Consider the following 15,939-nt stretch of genomic DNA (forward strand, 5'->3'; position numbering starts at 1 on the left):
TCTCACATCAATAAGTAGCTGTTGGAAAAACAACTGCATCCAAAATCCTAAACTTTGTTCTCATGGAAATAGATCCATCCTTCCAGATTTTAGACAAGTCTCTGACTGTTGTTCTAGGTACTCAAACTTGTCGACTTCCTCAATTCTTTCTCCATTTAGGTACACTTGTTTCCCAAGAGCTTTCCTGTTTGTATTTCCTTTGAGAACCATTGTCTTGCTAGGATTGAGTTGAAGTACTCTGTTTGATCTTGTTAAAATTATCAAGAATTTGTCCTAGTTCTTCCTTGTCATTACAGAGGAGTACACTATCATCAGAATACCTCAGATTACTGATCAATCAACCACCTATCCTAATTCCTGTCTTGAGCTCATCCAGTGCTTCACACATGATGTCCTCAGCATATATACTAAACAAGTGAGAAGAAAGTAAACATCCTTGCCTAACTCCCTTTCCAATCAGTTAATCCAACACCTGTTCTTACCATGGCTTCTTGTTCCCTATACAAGTTAGCCTTTGACCTGATAATGTGTTGAGGAAAACCCATTCTTTCTATTACTTCCCACAGTTTCACATGCTGAAAACACAGTCAAAAGCTTTAAAGTAGTCTAAGAAACACATTACCAGAGGGAGTCTAAATTCTTTATATTTTTCTGTGATCTGTCTAAGGCAAAGGATCTGATCTCTGGTGCTCTTACCCTTCCTAAAACCTGCTTGTTCCTCGAGCATCTCTGCCTCAACTTGGGCCTCAATCCTATTTAGCATGATCTTCAATAAAATTTTGCTTGCATGAGATATTAAACTAATAGTTCTATAGGTCTTGCAAGTCTTCATATCTCCCTTCTTATGTAGTAGTATGAAAACCAACTTCTTCCAGTCTCTAGGCCATGATCCTTTCCTCGTAATCAATCTATGAAACATTCTTATCCCTCCATCCCCTGTGGCCTTAATTAACTCTGCTGGGATTCCATCTGCATCTGGGGTGCTTAACTGCTCTTTCAACTTCGTGCCTAAGTGGAAGAGGTTCCAAATCAGAGTTTTCCCTGGTGAAAACTCTGATTTGAAAACAATAATAATAATAATAATTTGAGTGCATCCTTGAGTAAAATAATGTTTCTTCTTTCATGTCTTCTTTAACATATCGGTTCCTTTTTCTGATTCTTTGGAATTCAAAGATAATTTTAAACTTTCCTTTTTTTCTTCTGGAAGTGCAGAAAAGTTCATTTCTTTTGTGATGGTAAAAATTAAGTAGAATAAGTTTGTTACTTTTCAAAAGAAACTTATGTTGCTTCAAGAGAAATTATATAATTCTTCTTATCACTTTTATTTGCACTGCAACTCAGCTTCCTTTAAAAGAAATTCATGTGTTAATTTTGGAAGAACTATTTTTTCCCCTCAGTGCTCTTTTCCACCTTCTTTGGCTTAAAAAATATCCATCCTATATTCATCCCTTTCAGAATGTATTCTGAAAGGGAGAAATCAACACAAAAGCTGTTCTGTTTTTTTCTCTCACCATATGAACTTCTTTGTTCAAGCTCACTACTGCCTGGCATGACAGTTAACATGGTTTCAAAAACTAAAGTAAGATCATGACTTGTTATGTGAGCAAGTTCTTTATTAGCATGGAAACCTCATTGGAAAGTTTCTTAGAAATATTTTCTTAAGTTATACCTGCCAGAGATGGCATTCCTTTCACTTGTTTTTCATTGAAGCACAGATGTAGGGCTAAATCTAAGCCCTTCATAAGATGACCTTTTCATGGTCTACAATTGCATTATCGCAGTCGCTTGTGAATTCCTCAACTTTCTTTTGTTTTTATTTGTTGCAAAAACGGTTTGAGTCTGAGTACCACATTTGTTGTAACGCTATGTTGCAGATTCTCTCTCTCGTTTGCAATTTTTTAATTAACTGAATCTTTTGTGTTGTAGTGACACAACCATCTTCTGTTTTTCAGATATAAGACATTATGTATAACAGGAAATTGTCACTAAATTACCATTCTAAGAAATATACTAACCCCTCCTTAGCTATACACAGGAAGAGTACAAGAAATGTACTCTTCCTGTGTTCTTGCACACATGTGCACCATCTAAATTATACAGGGATGTATCTACTTTTATTAATGAAATACTCTGTAAATTAAAGAAAGAATCATGCACAGAAAATCTTTCAACTGAATTATCAAACCCTGTTCTAGAGGAACACTATATTTATTCATTTTCAAATGAATAAATATAGTGTTCAGGTCTTATAAGCACTGAAAAATCACCTATCACCTAAAGACGTTCACAAACATTCATGCCACAGTGGGACTTGAACCCACAGACTGTTAATTGGAGAGTGGGTACACCAGCCACTTAGCCATCCAGGCCAGGCTAGACAAGCAGAAGATCAAAAATTAGTAAAACAGTCTGAGGCAAAAATGGCTAAAACACTCCTAATTGCTTGATGCAATTAGGAGTGCTTTAGAACATTAGTATGGAGGAACTGAACAAATTTAGGGACCTGACTAATAAGAGATCAGTTCAGAAAAAAGTTGATTGAAACTAGTTTATGAAATGTTACATGGGAACCTCCATAGAGTCAGCTCATTGCAAAAAGCCTATACTAACTGTTATTTGTACAATACCTATCTTACTCCTCCACAAACTTATTCACTGACAGAGCTTTCACAAATGCCTCTCACAAATCCATTTCACTCATTCACCATCCCTTAGGCAAAAAATCTATTCCTCATGTTCTTGCTAATCATTTTACACAACTTACAGGATCAAAGCACATTCTCTCCCATCCTGTCAGGTTTTGAAAAATTCTTTGGCATCTACTTGATAAAATCCCTTTAGTAACTTATAACATATAACTTCTTTTCTGCTTGTCAGCTATACTTTGTAACCAAACCTTCATTCTGTGAACAAGATCTAAAAAGATGAAACGTTGACCTCACGTCCTTAGTTGCTTCAGTTGTAATTTCAAACAGCAACATCTAACACCAGCACTTCAAAAAAAATAAACTTCTAGCAAACAAATCTGTGTTCAATGGTCTAGGTGTGCCAATATGAAAGCCTTATAAAGAGGAATAATAACCTCCTTATCTCAGCTTGTTACTTGGTTCTTAAGCACCAAGTGACCTTTGAGCTGTTTTGTCCACTTTTGCAGTAATCTCTCAGAACTTCAAAATCTGTTAAGATCACCGTTATATCCAGATCTCTAGCCTCATTAATTTCCTCCACTATCCATTTCCAGCACTGTAATATCCAGCTTGTAATCTTTTCATTCCACTTTCCAACTCTTATCATTGTTCACATTATCAATATTTAAATCATCTTTCAAGGAACTCTATCAGCTTGACTACTCATTAGCTTCCTCTGCCTCCATCATCAGTAAACAACTGGATACTTCCCCTCAGATCATGCCTCTATCATTAATATATAAATTAAGTAATAACCTAGATATAGAGCTCTGTAGTGGCACACCACTGGTCAACTATCTTCTGTTAAGATTTTTTTTTCTACCATATACTGTTCCTGGATGTTTATCCATCAGCCTCTCTCTCCTATCCTCCGTGTTATTAATTTCATGTCCATCCTCATTTGTTCTAGTTTACATAATATCTCATCAAATGCCTCTACGAAACTCTGCAGTATCATGATATAGCCATTTCCTTTATCCAGCTCACTTTATATAGAAATTAAATTACCAATGCAAGACCTATCCTTCAGTTGTGATAGTTCCCATTGAGTATCATATTTCTAACCCATCATTTAGGTCCTAAATTTTGCTCTTGACCAACTTTTCTAATACCTAAACTATCACTTAAGAGATAATGAGTCTGTAATTTGCTATTTCTGTCTTTTAGTCTCCATTATGTAGTCTCCATTTTGTCCTCTATATCCTCCCTTGAGATCTAGCCAGTGCTATAATAAATTAGCCTACTCAGGCTGGGGCTCTGCTATTTCTTTTGCATCTTTTCTTAATGTGTAAGTTGATTATATGCTTTTCAGTTCCTTACAGTATTCACATTGAGATTTTGTAATATTACACACACTTCCATCACACTCTGTTCCTGTCTCTGTCCATATCACTTCATTATTATCTCTTGAATGGTGTATGTTATGAAGCAATCACTCAGTAATTGAACTATTCTTACTGCTCCTCTTGCCTCCTTATTATCAGTATTTGTTACAAGTATCCAGCCATAATATTTCTACTGTTTACTCATTACATAGTGAAAGAACACCCTTTGGGATTTCCTTTGGTCTGCTCATCTGATTTCCTCTCAAAATCAGCTTTTTCTTTTTGTTATTGTGCTGGTAACTCTTCTTGCACAGTATGTTTTGTACTGTTCATGTGCTTGCTGATCACCTTTCTGTTTTTATTTCTTTGACAGCATTTTTTACAGCTCCTGCTTAATGATGTTGCTAGCTCATCCAGTATGCAGTCTAATACTATTTTCATCAAACACTCTTTGATCATTTCCCATACTTCTGACATCCTTCCCTTGCATCTTATGCCATGGCATTACTCTAAGCTATCTCATCAGGTTATCATAATCACAAGCTCTTTAGTTACACATGTATGCTATCTTAACTGAGGACATACATGTGAGACTAAAGTCCTTCCAGGCCATGACTGCATGATCATTCTTCCTGTTCAGATGCAAAATGACTACCTTGGCTATGGAGCTCCAGCACTTTCAATCATGGGTCTTTTCCATCACATGCTGTTTCAAGTAATTAACTCTTAGTAGTTGAGACTCCATTTGTCTTTTCCCTCTTCCATTCTGTCTTCATAATTACTTTCCCTGCATTAACTGAGCTAATTTGCCAATGCATACTCTACATCTGCGTCTCTCTCTCTCTTTTTAAACTTTGTCTCAAGTGTACTTGCATAAAATCTTTCTAAAAGATTTTAGGAACACCCATTAGAAACTTTGCAATTCAAACATTAACTTTCTTTCTTTTTTATAAATAGCACAATGGGAGATAACATGTTTGAAGCAGAAATGGCAGGGAGGGTGATGAGGAAAACAAGACAGCCATATGGTTAGGACTGTAGTTAGAAGATACATAATAAGAGGTGATCAGTTAAAAACCTAACCGAAAACCATTTTAAAAGAAAACTATTGATTTAGAAATTAGTAATGAAATCTTAATTTTGCTAGACTATCATAGTGTCCTGTATAATCCTTGAGGTTATGTACCCATAAACGATGATAGTCTTTCAAATGTTGACTCTGTCTGGTGCAGTATATATTATGACATAATCTGTATGGTATAAATATATATGCCCTTTGAAACATGATGTCTTTTAGTTTCCATCAACTTGTCTATTTATTTTATTCTCCAAAAATCCAGCTCATTTTCATAATAGGGAAATGAACTTGGATCCCATAGTATATTTTCAGTGATATTTGTTCTGTAATGTTATTCAACATCTATTTCATTGTTTGTGCAAGCACTTGATAGGCATACATATTCATATTATAGAGGAAGAAAAACTTAAAGAATACAGTTTGGTTTTGTGCAAAAATAAAAACTTGACCTGTTCAGTTCAGTTCAATAATATGAAATTGTTGCTCGTCGTTTTGTTCTAAGTGTAAATCAATTTCAAATGGAAATACCCATTACTAATTTATAATATTTATTTATCCAGATAACCATTAAATGAGGTGTATAAAATAAATAAAAAAGACATTTTGTGAAACTGACAGATATATACTTGGCATTCCACACATGTGTATTTATTTTTATTTATTTATATTTTTTTTTAGATATCGCAAGTGGGACCTGGGTGATAGTGTAGAATTAATTGTTCGCTGCGAACATGATGCAGTAATGCATGGGCCTAATGGAGAATTACAGTTCATTAATATCAGAGCCTTGACTGAATGGGATCCTAGGGTATGTTTTCACTTCCTTCAGTAATATTTTGCATGCTGATTAATTATATTAGTAAGAGATAATGTTCCATAAAATTTGAAGGTAATAGACATATTTGTTTATAATCAGTTTTAAAGGAAGGTACTAAAAGAAGATAAGCAATTTCCTTTATTTATTTATTTTTATTTTTTCAGTGTTCAGGAGGTATTGATTGGCGACAAAAACTTGATACTCAGCGAGGGGCAGTACTTGCAAATGAGTTAAAGAATAATTCCTGCAAGTTAGCTAAGTGGACTGTTCAGGCATTGCTTGCAGGTTCTGACCAACTTAAATTTGGGTGAGTAATACTTTATAGAAAGAATTAATATGCTAAATAAGTTTCTTTGTAATTATGAAGAAATAATTAAAACTGTGTGCAGGTACTTTTCCTTTTTTTTTTTTTTTTTTTTTTTTTTTTTTCCCTTAGAAATATCATGACCTCAATATTTATAACATTGCAGTTGTTAGAATTCTTAAGCTTTTTTCCTGGGGTATTGTAGTGCTTTCTGCTAATCTTTGCTTTCTTTTGCTTACACTATTATTAGAGGCAGTAGTAGTATGGAAATTTTAGGCAGAGAAAAATACAGGATTATGGTATAAGCTAGTAACTGTTCAGTAGAAGTTAAAAGGCAATGTTTTTCAAGTATGATGCAGCACACAAAAAGCACATAGGAATTAGCATAAAAGTTGAACTTGACTGTCTAGGAATACAGCAGAGTAACAGTTGAAGCTAAGGATGCATGATCTCTCAAGTATAAGATGCAGTTAGTAATCTTTTGCTTTAGCAAAAATGGTGTGCTAAGGATTGATATCATGAGTCAGAGTGGATTTCTAGCCAGTTCTTATATCATTCAACCACATGTCATTATGTATGTTGCTTTTTTGCTTTACTGCTGAGAGCTGGATCATTTTGTTCTACATGAGTGTGGGGTGGGACAGAGAATCATATCTTGTGAATTTTGCATTCTCAGGTGCTTCTGTTCCCAAGCTGTTTTGTGAATCTTCATCTGGAGGCACAGAGTGACAGCTATACCTAAGAACCACCGCTATGTTGGATTCTACTGGAAGAGAGCAGAACCAGGTATTGCTCCTATGCTGAAATCATAGGGATCTGAAATACTGTATTTTTGTGTTTTAGCAGAAAAGTTCACAGTGTGGACTCTGAGTGTTTTCATTAATATATTAATTGGTTGAACTTATGCTCTATGTATTAATAGTGCTGTTTCAGATGAGGCTACCCTCAAGTTGTAGTTATCTCAAATGGTTCTACTGTATTAGTAACTTCACTTCTCCTGGGCAATTTGTTAACATATATTTATTCTTATCATGAACTATGGCATGAGAATAACTCTGTTGGGTAATGGTGAAGGATTGCCATCTAATAGAAAAGTTCACCTACAAAACAAAGTGTACAGCAAGCACAAAACATTCATTTGCATTGTCATGTAATTCCACCTTACCATCGAAGAGAGTGAAAAATAGAGAAGTAAGTAGAACACATAATGATAAGAATAACATTTATATAAGGATAATATCTGTTAATACATTATCAATCAAAGCATGTATGACAATATATGGTATTACCTGCAGTAGTATAAATCCATCTACACTGCTTAGAAAGATGTCAACAGACACCATACTGTGAGGAACAAACAGCCATAGCATTCACCTTAATAAGATGCAGGACCTTCTTTTGCTGCGACGACTGCAGCAATCCCATGGGGCATACTTTCCATGAGCATATGATAGCAATCAATCAGAATTTTGCCCCCATTAGGAATTAGGTATGTAATGAGCTCCTGGAATGTGTGGAGCAGACGTCCCTTGACCTCACCCAACACTCCAGATCATCCCACAAACGTTCAATAGGGATGAGATCAGGGCTCTGTGGAGGCCATTCAAGTGTGGTGACATTCATATCGACAAACCACTCACTCACAGCAGCCTTGTGACTGCTGAGAGTGAGGAGTATTATTTTTGAAAAATTTATTTCCTTGAATTCTAATAGTTACAGATAGTCATACTCCTGCAATTAATCATATATTGTCACACATGCTATTATTTCAAGTGTTACTCTATCTCTTTTTATTTGTATGCATTGATAATTACTGGCTTTGGGACTAAGCCAAAAATTCTGTATATATTAAACAAATATTATCCTTATGTAAGCATTATTATTCTGTAATTAATCTTATTATTAAACCTTACCATGGTATCATTGACCAATCTGCTAGTTTTGGTGTTCTCGAATGTTGTTCCTCATAGTAGGTTGAAACTACTACTTTTGTTTTGTTATGAATAGAATTCAAAAACAGAGAGAGGAAGTCATTGATATAAAGGGGGAAGAGCAGTGGTAAGAGTACCACTGCCAAGAGACCTGCCTTATCTTTGGGTAATGTAAATATGGTACTATCAAGACATGAAAGGTGGAAACAAGGAAGGGCAAAAGTTACAACAGCATTAACAATTGCAGTTAAGCAGGAGGCAAGCTTATTGCATTTTGCCCTTATACAGAACTTTGGGTTACTCCAGCATACATAAAGAAATCTAATAAGAAGAAGCCGACAGTTTACTCACAAAGAGCAAGACAAAGACCATCAGATGGTAGCTTGTTGAGAAGGAGACAAGCATGATTCCAGATAATCAGATGCCTTTGAGATATCACGAGTAATCACATAAAATCTTTCCGTAGTCTGTGTTCCAAGGATTAGTGAGGAGATCTGCTCTAGAATGAGAATGGCAGAACCATATTCATAATCACTAATCAGCTGATATGTTTCTTCACAATCTGCAGATTGTGAAGAAACTGGTTATTGATGACCTTCATCACTTTTAATGCATTAAGATTAGAACAATGGATTGATAGTTTGATGGCTGACTTTTATCTTCCTTTTTAGATACACACTGGATAAAGACTTGCTGCCATTCTTTTGAGTAGATTACAGGCGATTATGACAGCTTATATAGATGATACAGGATGGGTGTTAATTCTAGGGCACAAGTTTTGAGCACAACTGGAGGGGAACCATCTGGACTGGAAAACTTATTATTAGTATCAAGAATAATGAAATTTTTCTGATGTTCTTCTGTCAAAAGATCAGAGGCGGTTTGCAGAAAGTGTTTTGCTTTGGTCTTCTAAACAAAGTTGGAGGAAAAATCTGATGCCAAGAGGCCTACCTTATCTTTGGGTAATGTAAACATGGTACTATTAAGATATGAAAGGTGGAAACAAGGAAGGGCAAAAGTTACAACAGCATTAACAACTTGCAGTTAAGCAGGAGGCAAGCTTATTGCATTTTGCCCTTATAGTCTTCTTTGGATTTGATAATTTTGTTACATTTTTTTGGTATGCTGTATTTTTATCATGAACTGCAGAGGTAGTGTTTTAGATAACCAGCGTTTGGATATATGTTTTGCAGGGATTTGCAGTGGAGTAGGAATGAAGACCCTCCTTCCAGTAAGAATTATAATTATTAGTTCAGAGCAGGTGTTTCAATTAGGAGAGCAGCCACAATAATCTGACCGCGGAAATGAGGTGTAGAAATGCTGGAAGTCATCCCAGTTCACATTGTTGTAGTGCCATTGGGTACAAAACTGAGATTGGCTAAGTGAAGATTGATCTCCGAAAAAGAAGACACGGATAAGATTATGGTCAGTTGCCAAGAGGAAAGCAGACATCTACAGTGTATTTGGAGGGTGAGCTGGTTAAGAAAAAGGTTTAAAATGTTGGAAGATTGAGAAATGTCTGGTTTTTCTGGTCATTAGGGTCAGCTATTAGATAATAACTATTAGCAAATGATTTAACTTCCCTTCTAGTTTGATCTGTGAAGTTAGAGAAGAGGAGAGGAGATAGTTCGTGTTTATAGATATTAGTCTCGGAAGATAATCTCACAGTTTTGATAATTGGACTATGTGTATGAAATCAACTTTTAAAAATAAGTATCCAGAAAGGAAAGCATGATTATCTGAATTAGGAGAGCAGTAAAGGCAGCAAATAAAAGCTATAAAGTAATGTAAGGAGACATCTTGAGCCAGAGCAGATCAAACATCAGACAAAAGTGCCCTTCTCCCCTCTTTTTGCCAAACTCAGTTGGGATAGCTGAGGTGGAATGTAGTCACAGAAGATTCTAGTTGGGGGCTCAGTTAAGTAGCAGATTGGATATTGGTGAAATATCCTTGAATGTTGGTGAAGTAGTTGTGGAAGTTTTTTATTGGGTGTGATCATGACTATTGATTTGTTTTTTTAATGGTACAATTGGTGAAGGATACTTAAAAAGTAGGGAGCATGCAACCAAGGGAAGGACTTTTCATATCTTCCACACAGGGAGTGCTTGGCCTCTAATTTGTGTGGCCTCAGCATTTTCAGCAGATCCCTGCATGCTGCTATATTCAGACTCCCTCCAGGAATGACCTGGCAGAATAAGCAATAGTAGTATTATTCGTGAGGTGATATTGGGAAGCCTTTCACACAAGCACTACCATCAGATTTGGTCATGTGCACTATCTAGTGGTCAGCCTTGTGGAAACTGCTCTATTGCTCTACCCTCAAACGGAAGAGATGGTGGCTTCCTAATTCATTAATAATGGTGTTGAGCTTTGGCAAGGCTCATCACTCACATTTCATTGGGGAATTTCTCCCTTGTTTGATGAAATTTCATAAAATATCATGTTTAGAATTGGATTAAAATTTGAATTGTTTTGGTTGGACCATTTTAATGGTAAAATTAGAAAAAACAAAATTAGTCTATGATACATATAGTGAAAACAGCTCTAGGTTTTGTCATTAATGTGATTATTAATGAATACTGTTGTCATACAAGAATATGATTACAAAATGCATTTTTCTTAAAAAAAATAATTTCTTGTTTGTTTACACCTGTTATATTTTATAAGATAAATGCTGCATGTAATGAATGCTAAGAGCTTTGTATTTCAAGTGGTATTTTATTATTTTTTGATCCTTTTTTAATGCATCCTGAGAAACACCATCTGATATAAAATAAATGAATGCATTCGATTCTTACTATAGTAAATAAATGAATGAATACATTCGATTCTTACTATGGTGGACTCATTGGGGTAGCAGAAATAGTTTGTTATAGGGAATATTTAGGAATAATGAATTTCCTTTAGAATAGAATATCTGTATGGGCTTTGTAGGGACTTTCCAGTTCTTTGTTATAGTGATAGTTGAATATAATTTATATTGTTTAAATTCAAATATGCATAAAAATCACAGATTTTTACCATCTGTTATAGATATGTATCCCGAATTCATGTCCGTGACTCTGCTAAACATGCAATCCTTGGAACACAACAATTCAAGCCAAAAGAATTTGCTGATCAGATAAATCTAAACATGGATAATGCATGGGGAATTCTTCGCTGTATTATTGACACTTGTATGAAATTAAAGGAAGGAAAGTACTTGATATTAAAAGATCCAAACAAGGTATTTGTAATGGACTTATTATTCCTCATTTTTAGTATTGTTAAAGATCAGTAATTTTAAAAATATGGTAAATGTTGACTCGGAATTGACATCTGTAATTATTCTAGTTTATTTTGGGGTTACAGCTTCATATTAAGTATTAGAAATGTAATAGCTAATTTATAATATTTTCAGAACTTTGGACATTTCTTAGATTGCAAATATGTCTATGACATATGATAGCAAAAAAATCCTGCTTCGTTTCATGATCTATATGCTATTTCATTTTATCTTCAGAGTATTTGGAATGATATTAAATCTTCTTTTCCTTCAGTTACCTACGTAAGTTTTATAAAGAGCAAGTCACTGGGAGATGGGTTCAGAATGATTGCCATGCTGTTTTTGATCAGAAATTATTCTGCAGAGACAAAGTGAAGCGATCAATGTATTTCCATGCAAGAAGTAGCACACCGGAAATAAATTAGCAGCATACCATTTTTCTCACAGGACTCTTACTGCACCCTCAGATGCCACAAAATATCTAAATAGAAAAGTTGGACTCTTGAAAATGAATTCATGATGCACATTTTTGATATCACAAGTCTGTGATATCAAAAAAAAAAAAAAAAAACCTGCTTATTGTTTCTTGGAAAAGAAACAATAAGCAGGTTTATTTTGCCTTTGTTTGCCACTAGAGAGCTACACGGTGTGTAGTGTTTTCAGAGAGCTCCCGAAAGCTAAGTATAATTTTGATTGAAAATTGGAATATTGGTTTAAATCATAACTTAATATTGTCTAATTTTGGTAGCTTGTTGTGTCTGTGTGATTTTGGTGTGAATCCTGTTTTATTTAATTTAGTATTTTAACGATACATTAAAATACTAAATAACACCATTATCTTACATCGCAATGCGATGTAAGATAATGGCGTTCAAAAATACGACGGCTTTGTTCAAAAACTTAATGTGAGGGAGTTTGTCCAATGTGATGTGTGTGTGGGATGTACGCATTCCCGAATGAGGCTGGAGTTTGGATGGATAGTGGTTGGAGAATGTGCAAAAAGTGTAAGCAAGGTGAGGAATTGGAGCATGTGTCAGGTCGTGAGATAGTTATGGTTGAAGAAAGCCAGAATTTGAGTGCTTGATAGGGAATTGCGATGTTGTACAAGATGGGAATGAGAGCGGTGATCAAAGAGAGAGTGAAAGCAATTATACAGAGAGAGAAAATGGTTTAAATGATGAAAAAAATGAGTAATTATATGTAGGAAGTGAGATCGCTAGGTTGCGTGCAGTGATACAAAATGCGCAGTGGCAATTAGAGCACCTGCAAAGCTCTTTCCAGAGTGCCTCGGCTAACGGAAATAAACAAATGTTTGAAAGGAAAAATAAGCGTAAGAGTGGGAGAATTTCTGAAATGAAGGAAATAATGTTGTATGGTGACTCATTATTAAGAGGAGTGATAGATGGGATTTTAACTAAATCGTACTTACCGGGTGCGAAGTTTAAGGATGTAAGTGAGAGTATTAGAGTGCAAAAACAGAGGGTGAAAGAATTGATAGTTGTGGCGGGTACAAATGAATTGAAAGGAGATAAATTTGTTATGAGAGAGGACTTAAAAGTATTGTTAAAGGTAGCAAAAGAAAATAGTGACAGAGTTAGGATGGTGAGTCTGTTGCCGCGGTAAGACAGAGAGAAGTTTAGGAGGGGGGGCCATAATTGCAAATGACTTTATGCACAGGTTCTGCAGACAGTGTGGAATTCGTGAACGTGTGGAATCAGTTTGATGGGCAAAAAGATTTATACAAGATGGATGGCCTATATTTGAATGGTTTTAGTGTGCGGAGACTGAAAAAAGTGTTGCTAAATGAAGTGAAAATGGATGTGCAGAACCAGGGAAACTAGAACTACCAAGGAGGGGGGGGGAGTGGATATGCGGACATCAGTGAGACAGTTGAGTGTAAGAATGTATATAATGTACCCGAGCCAGTACTAAGGACAAGAAATCGGAAAGGTATAGTTAGAATAACGCATTAAGATAGGGGTGGGACAAAGGGACCTCTGCATTTCATGTATACTAATGCCAGGAGTATTAGGAACAAGAAGGAAGAATTTTTGGCCTTGATTGGCTCTTTCTGGCCACAGGTTATTGGCATTAGTGAAACATGGCTGACAGAAGATGATATAGTTAGTGAGATAGAATGTGTAGGTTATAGTGTATTTAGGAGGGACAGAGAGAATAAAATGGGAGGAGGAGTGTTATTGATGATAGCTGATGAACTGCAGCCAAGGAGAATTGAAGTTGTATCACAGGATAGTGAAAAGAGCTCATTTGAGGGTATTTGCTGTGAGATTGAGACTGGCAGAACAAAATATACAGTTGGGTGTTGCTATAGACCAGGTGATGGAATAGATGATGGAGATAGTATGCATAAACAAATTGATGAAATGAGTGGGAGGAGAGTAATTATTATGGGGGATTTCAACTATGGTAACATTGATTGGAAGGAGGAGAGGACACATGTGAGGAAGGAAATGGATTTTATTCAATTATTAAGGGATAACTATCTGAGACAGCATGTAATTGAAAATACTAGGGGTGTGAGAGTGCTTGACCTGATAATAGCATCTCAGAATTTGACTGTAATGAATATGACCATGTTGCCACCTATTGGTGAGAGTGATCATAAGGTCTTGACCTGGGAGGTGGCTAAAGGTGTGGAATTACCGTGCTGGCAAGTATGACAAGCTTAGGAGATTGCTTGGATCAGTGCCATGGCATGTACAACTGCAAGGGCCGGATGTCGATAGAGCATGGGAAGTGGTCAAGGAACATTTACAGGAGGTTATGACTGATTGTATACCTAGAGTCCGAATAGTAAAACAAGTAGGGGTTAAATGAATGAATTAAGCTTGAGCTGCAAAAAAAGGAACAACTGTGGAGGGAATTTAAAGAAAGAGGTGACCTGCAGGCACACGAACGGTATAAAGTGCAGGCCAGAAGGATAATGAGTGTGGTAAAAAAAGCAAAAGCGGATTATGAAAGGAAACTAGCTATGCAAGCTAAAGAGAATCCCAAACAGTTCTTTCAATATACTGCAAGCAAAAAAAAACTGTACACGGCAAAATGATTTTAAGAAATGACGATGGTAAGGAGGTCACTGAATCAGCCAATATAGTGGAATTACTGAACGAGCACTTTGCAAGAGTATATCATCCAGGTGGTGACATAAAAATGAAGGAACCATTAGTTTATACGGGAATTGTGACGAATGAAGTGGAGGTGAATAGTTTATTACAGAACCTAAATGTGAATACGTCTGAAGGATTGGATGGTATACCAGCATGGGGCTTACGTAAAGGGGCTAAATAATTATCAGTGCCCTTGACCATGTTGTTTAATCTGAGTCTTGGGTCCGGTTTAGTCCGAAAGGTGTGGAAAGAGGGGAAAATAGTTCCACTGTATAAAGTAGGATCCAAGACTACTGTTGCAAATTACCGACCGATCAGCATATCAGGAGTTGTTGTCAAGGTTTTGGAGAAAGTAGTCAAGGGAAAAATACAGGAATGGATTGATGAAAATGAGATACTGTACGGCGGACAGCATGGCTTTGTGAAGGGTAGATCATGCCTCAGTAACTTGCTCAAGTTTTATAACACAGTGACAGCTGAACTGGATAAGGGTAATGGGTTTACAGTGATACTGCTGGACCTGGCTAAGGCATTTGACAGGATACCACATGGAATTCTAATCCATAAACTACAACATATGGGTAGTTTATTCAGGAGTAAAGTCCAAAAGACGGCCTGTGACTAGTGGTGTGCTGCAGGGTTCTGTTCTTGGACCACTGCTGTTTAATTTGTTCATTAACAATATAGGGAAAGATCTAAGAGGAACAGTTCATTTGTACGCTGATGATGCAAAGTTGGGTAGGGCAATAGTGAATGCAGAAGATGTCAAAATCTTGCAAGATGACTTGGATAGATTGGTGTTCTGGGCTAAGGAGAATGTCAATTTAATGTGACAAAATGTAAGGTTATGCATTTTGGGGTGAAAAGATTAGCAGCAGTATACCACATTGGTGGAACTGTACTCCAGGAGATTGATGAGGCCAGGGACTTGGGAGTGTTTGTGGATAGGGAGAGGAAGTTTAAGGGGCACATTGCAAAAGTGGCTAAATCAGCTCATCGACTCACTTGGTTGTTGAAAAATACTCTGACAAGCAGAGACAAGCAAGTTATTGTACCTCTGTATCGAGCCTTGATAAGACTTCATCTCGACTACTGTGCCCAGATTTGGTCACCTAGGTTTCTTCTTGATGGGAAGGAGGAGGAGAGGATCCAGAGGCGAGTGACCAAGATGATAGCAGGTCTATGGAATGAACCTTATGAGAACAGGTTGAAAATTTGTGGGTTGCAGAAATTAGTTGATAGGCAGAAAAGGGGAGATATGATTGAGACATACGAATTGCTAAAAGGTTTCTATAGGATTAATTCAGAGGATATTTTTGAGATCAGGACTGGTGGTGGGAGAACTAGGGCACACCTATGGAAGCTGGGAAAGAGTGTGGTTAGCAAGGGTGCTAGAGCTGGTTT

General features: G+C 36.3%; 1 protein-coding gene and 1 long non-coding RNA gene across 2 annotated transcripts in view; one reads left to right on the forward strand and one right to left on the reverse strand.

Moving 5' to 3' along the window:
* The window catches only part of LOC150097326 (eukaryotic translation initiation factor 3 subunit D-like), a 97,182-nt gene that overhangs the window by 60,660 nt on the left and 20,583 nt on the right, over nt 1-15,939 (forward strand). The window contains exons 11-13 of the mRNA XM_090406813.1: nt 5,769-5,898; nt 6,072-6,214; nt 11,176-11,368. Coding sequence (XP_090262939.1) covers nt 5,769-5,898; nt 6,072-6,214; nt 11,176-11,368 — 466 coding nt within the window. The remainder of the gene's footprint in view (nt 1-5,768; nt 5,899-6,071; nt 6,215-11,175; nt 11,369-15,939) is intronic.
* The window catches only part of LOC150097327 (uncharacterized), a 111,359-nt gene that overhangs the window by 45,405 nt on the left and 50,015 nt on the right, over nt 1-15,939 (reverse strand). The window lies entirely within an intron of this gene.

Source organism: Typopeltis vanoorti, chromosome 17, assembly GCF_054136105.1.
Source record: "Typopeltis vanoorti isolate ZY-2024b chromosome 17, IOZ_Tvanoo_1.0, whole genome shotgun sequence".
In the NCBI taxonomy this organism is placed as follows: Eukaryota; Metazoa; Arthropoda; class Arachnida; order Uropygi; family Thelyphonidae; genus Typopeltis; species Typopeltis vanoorti.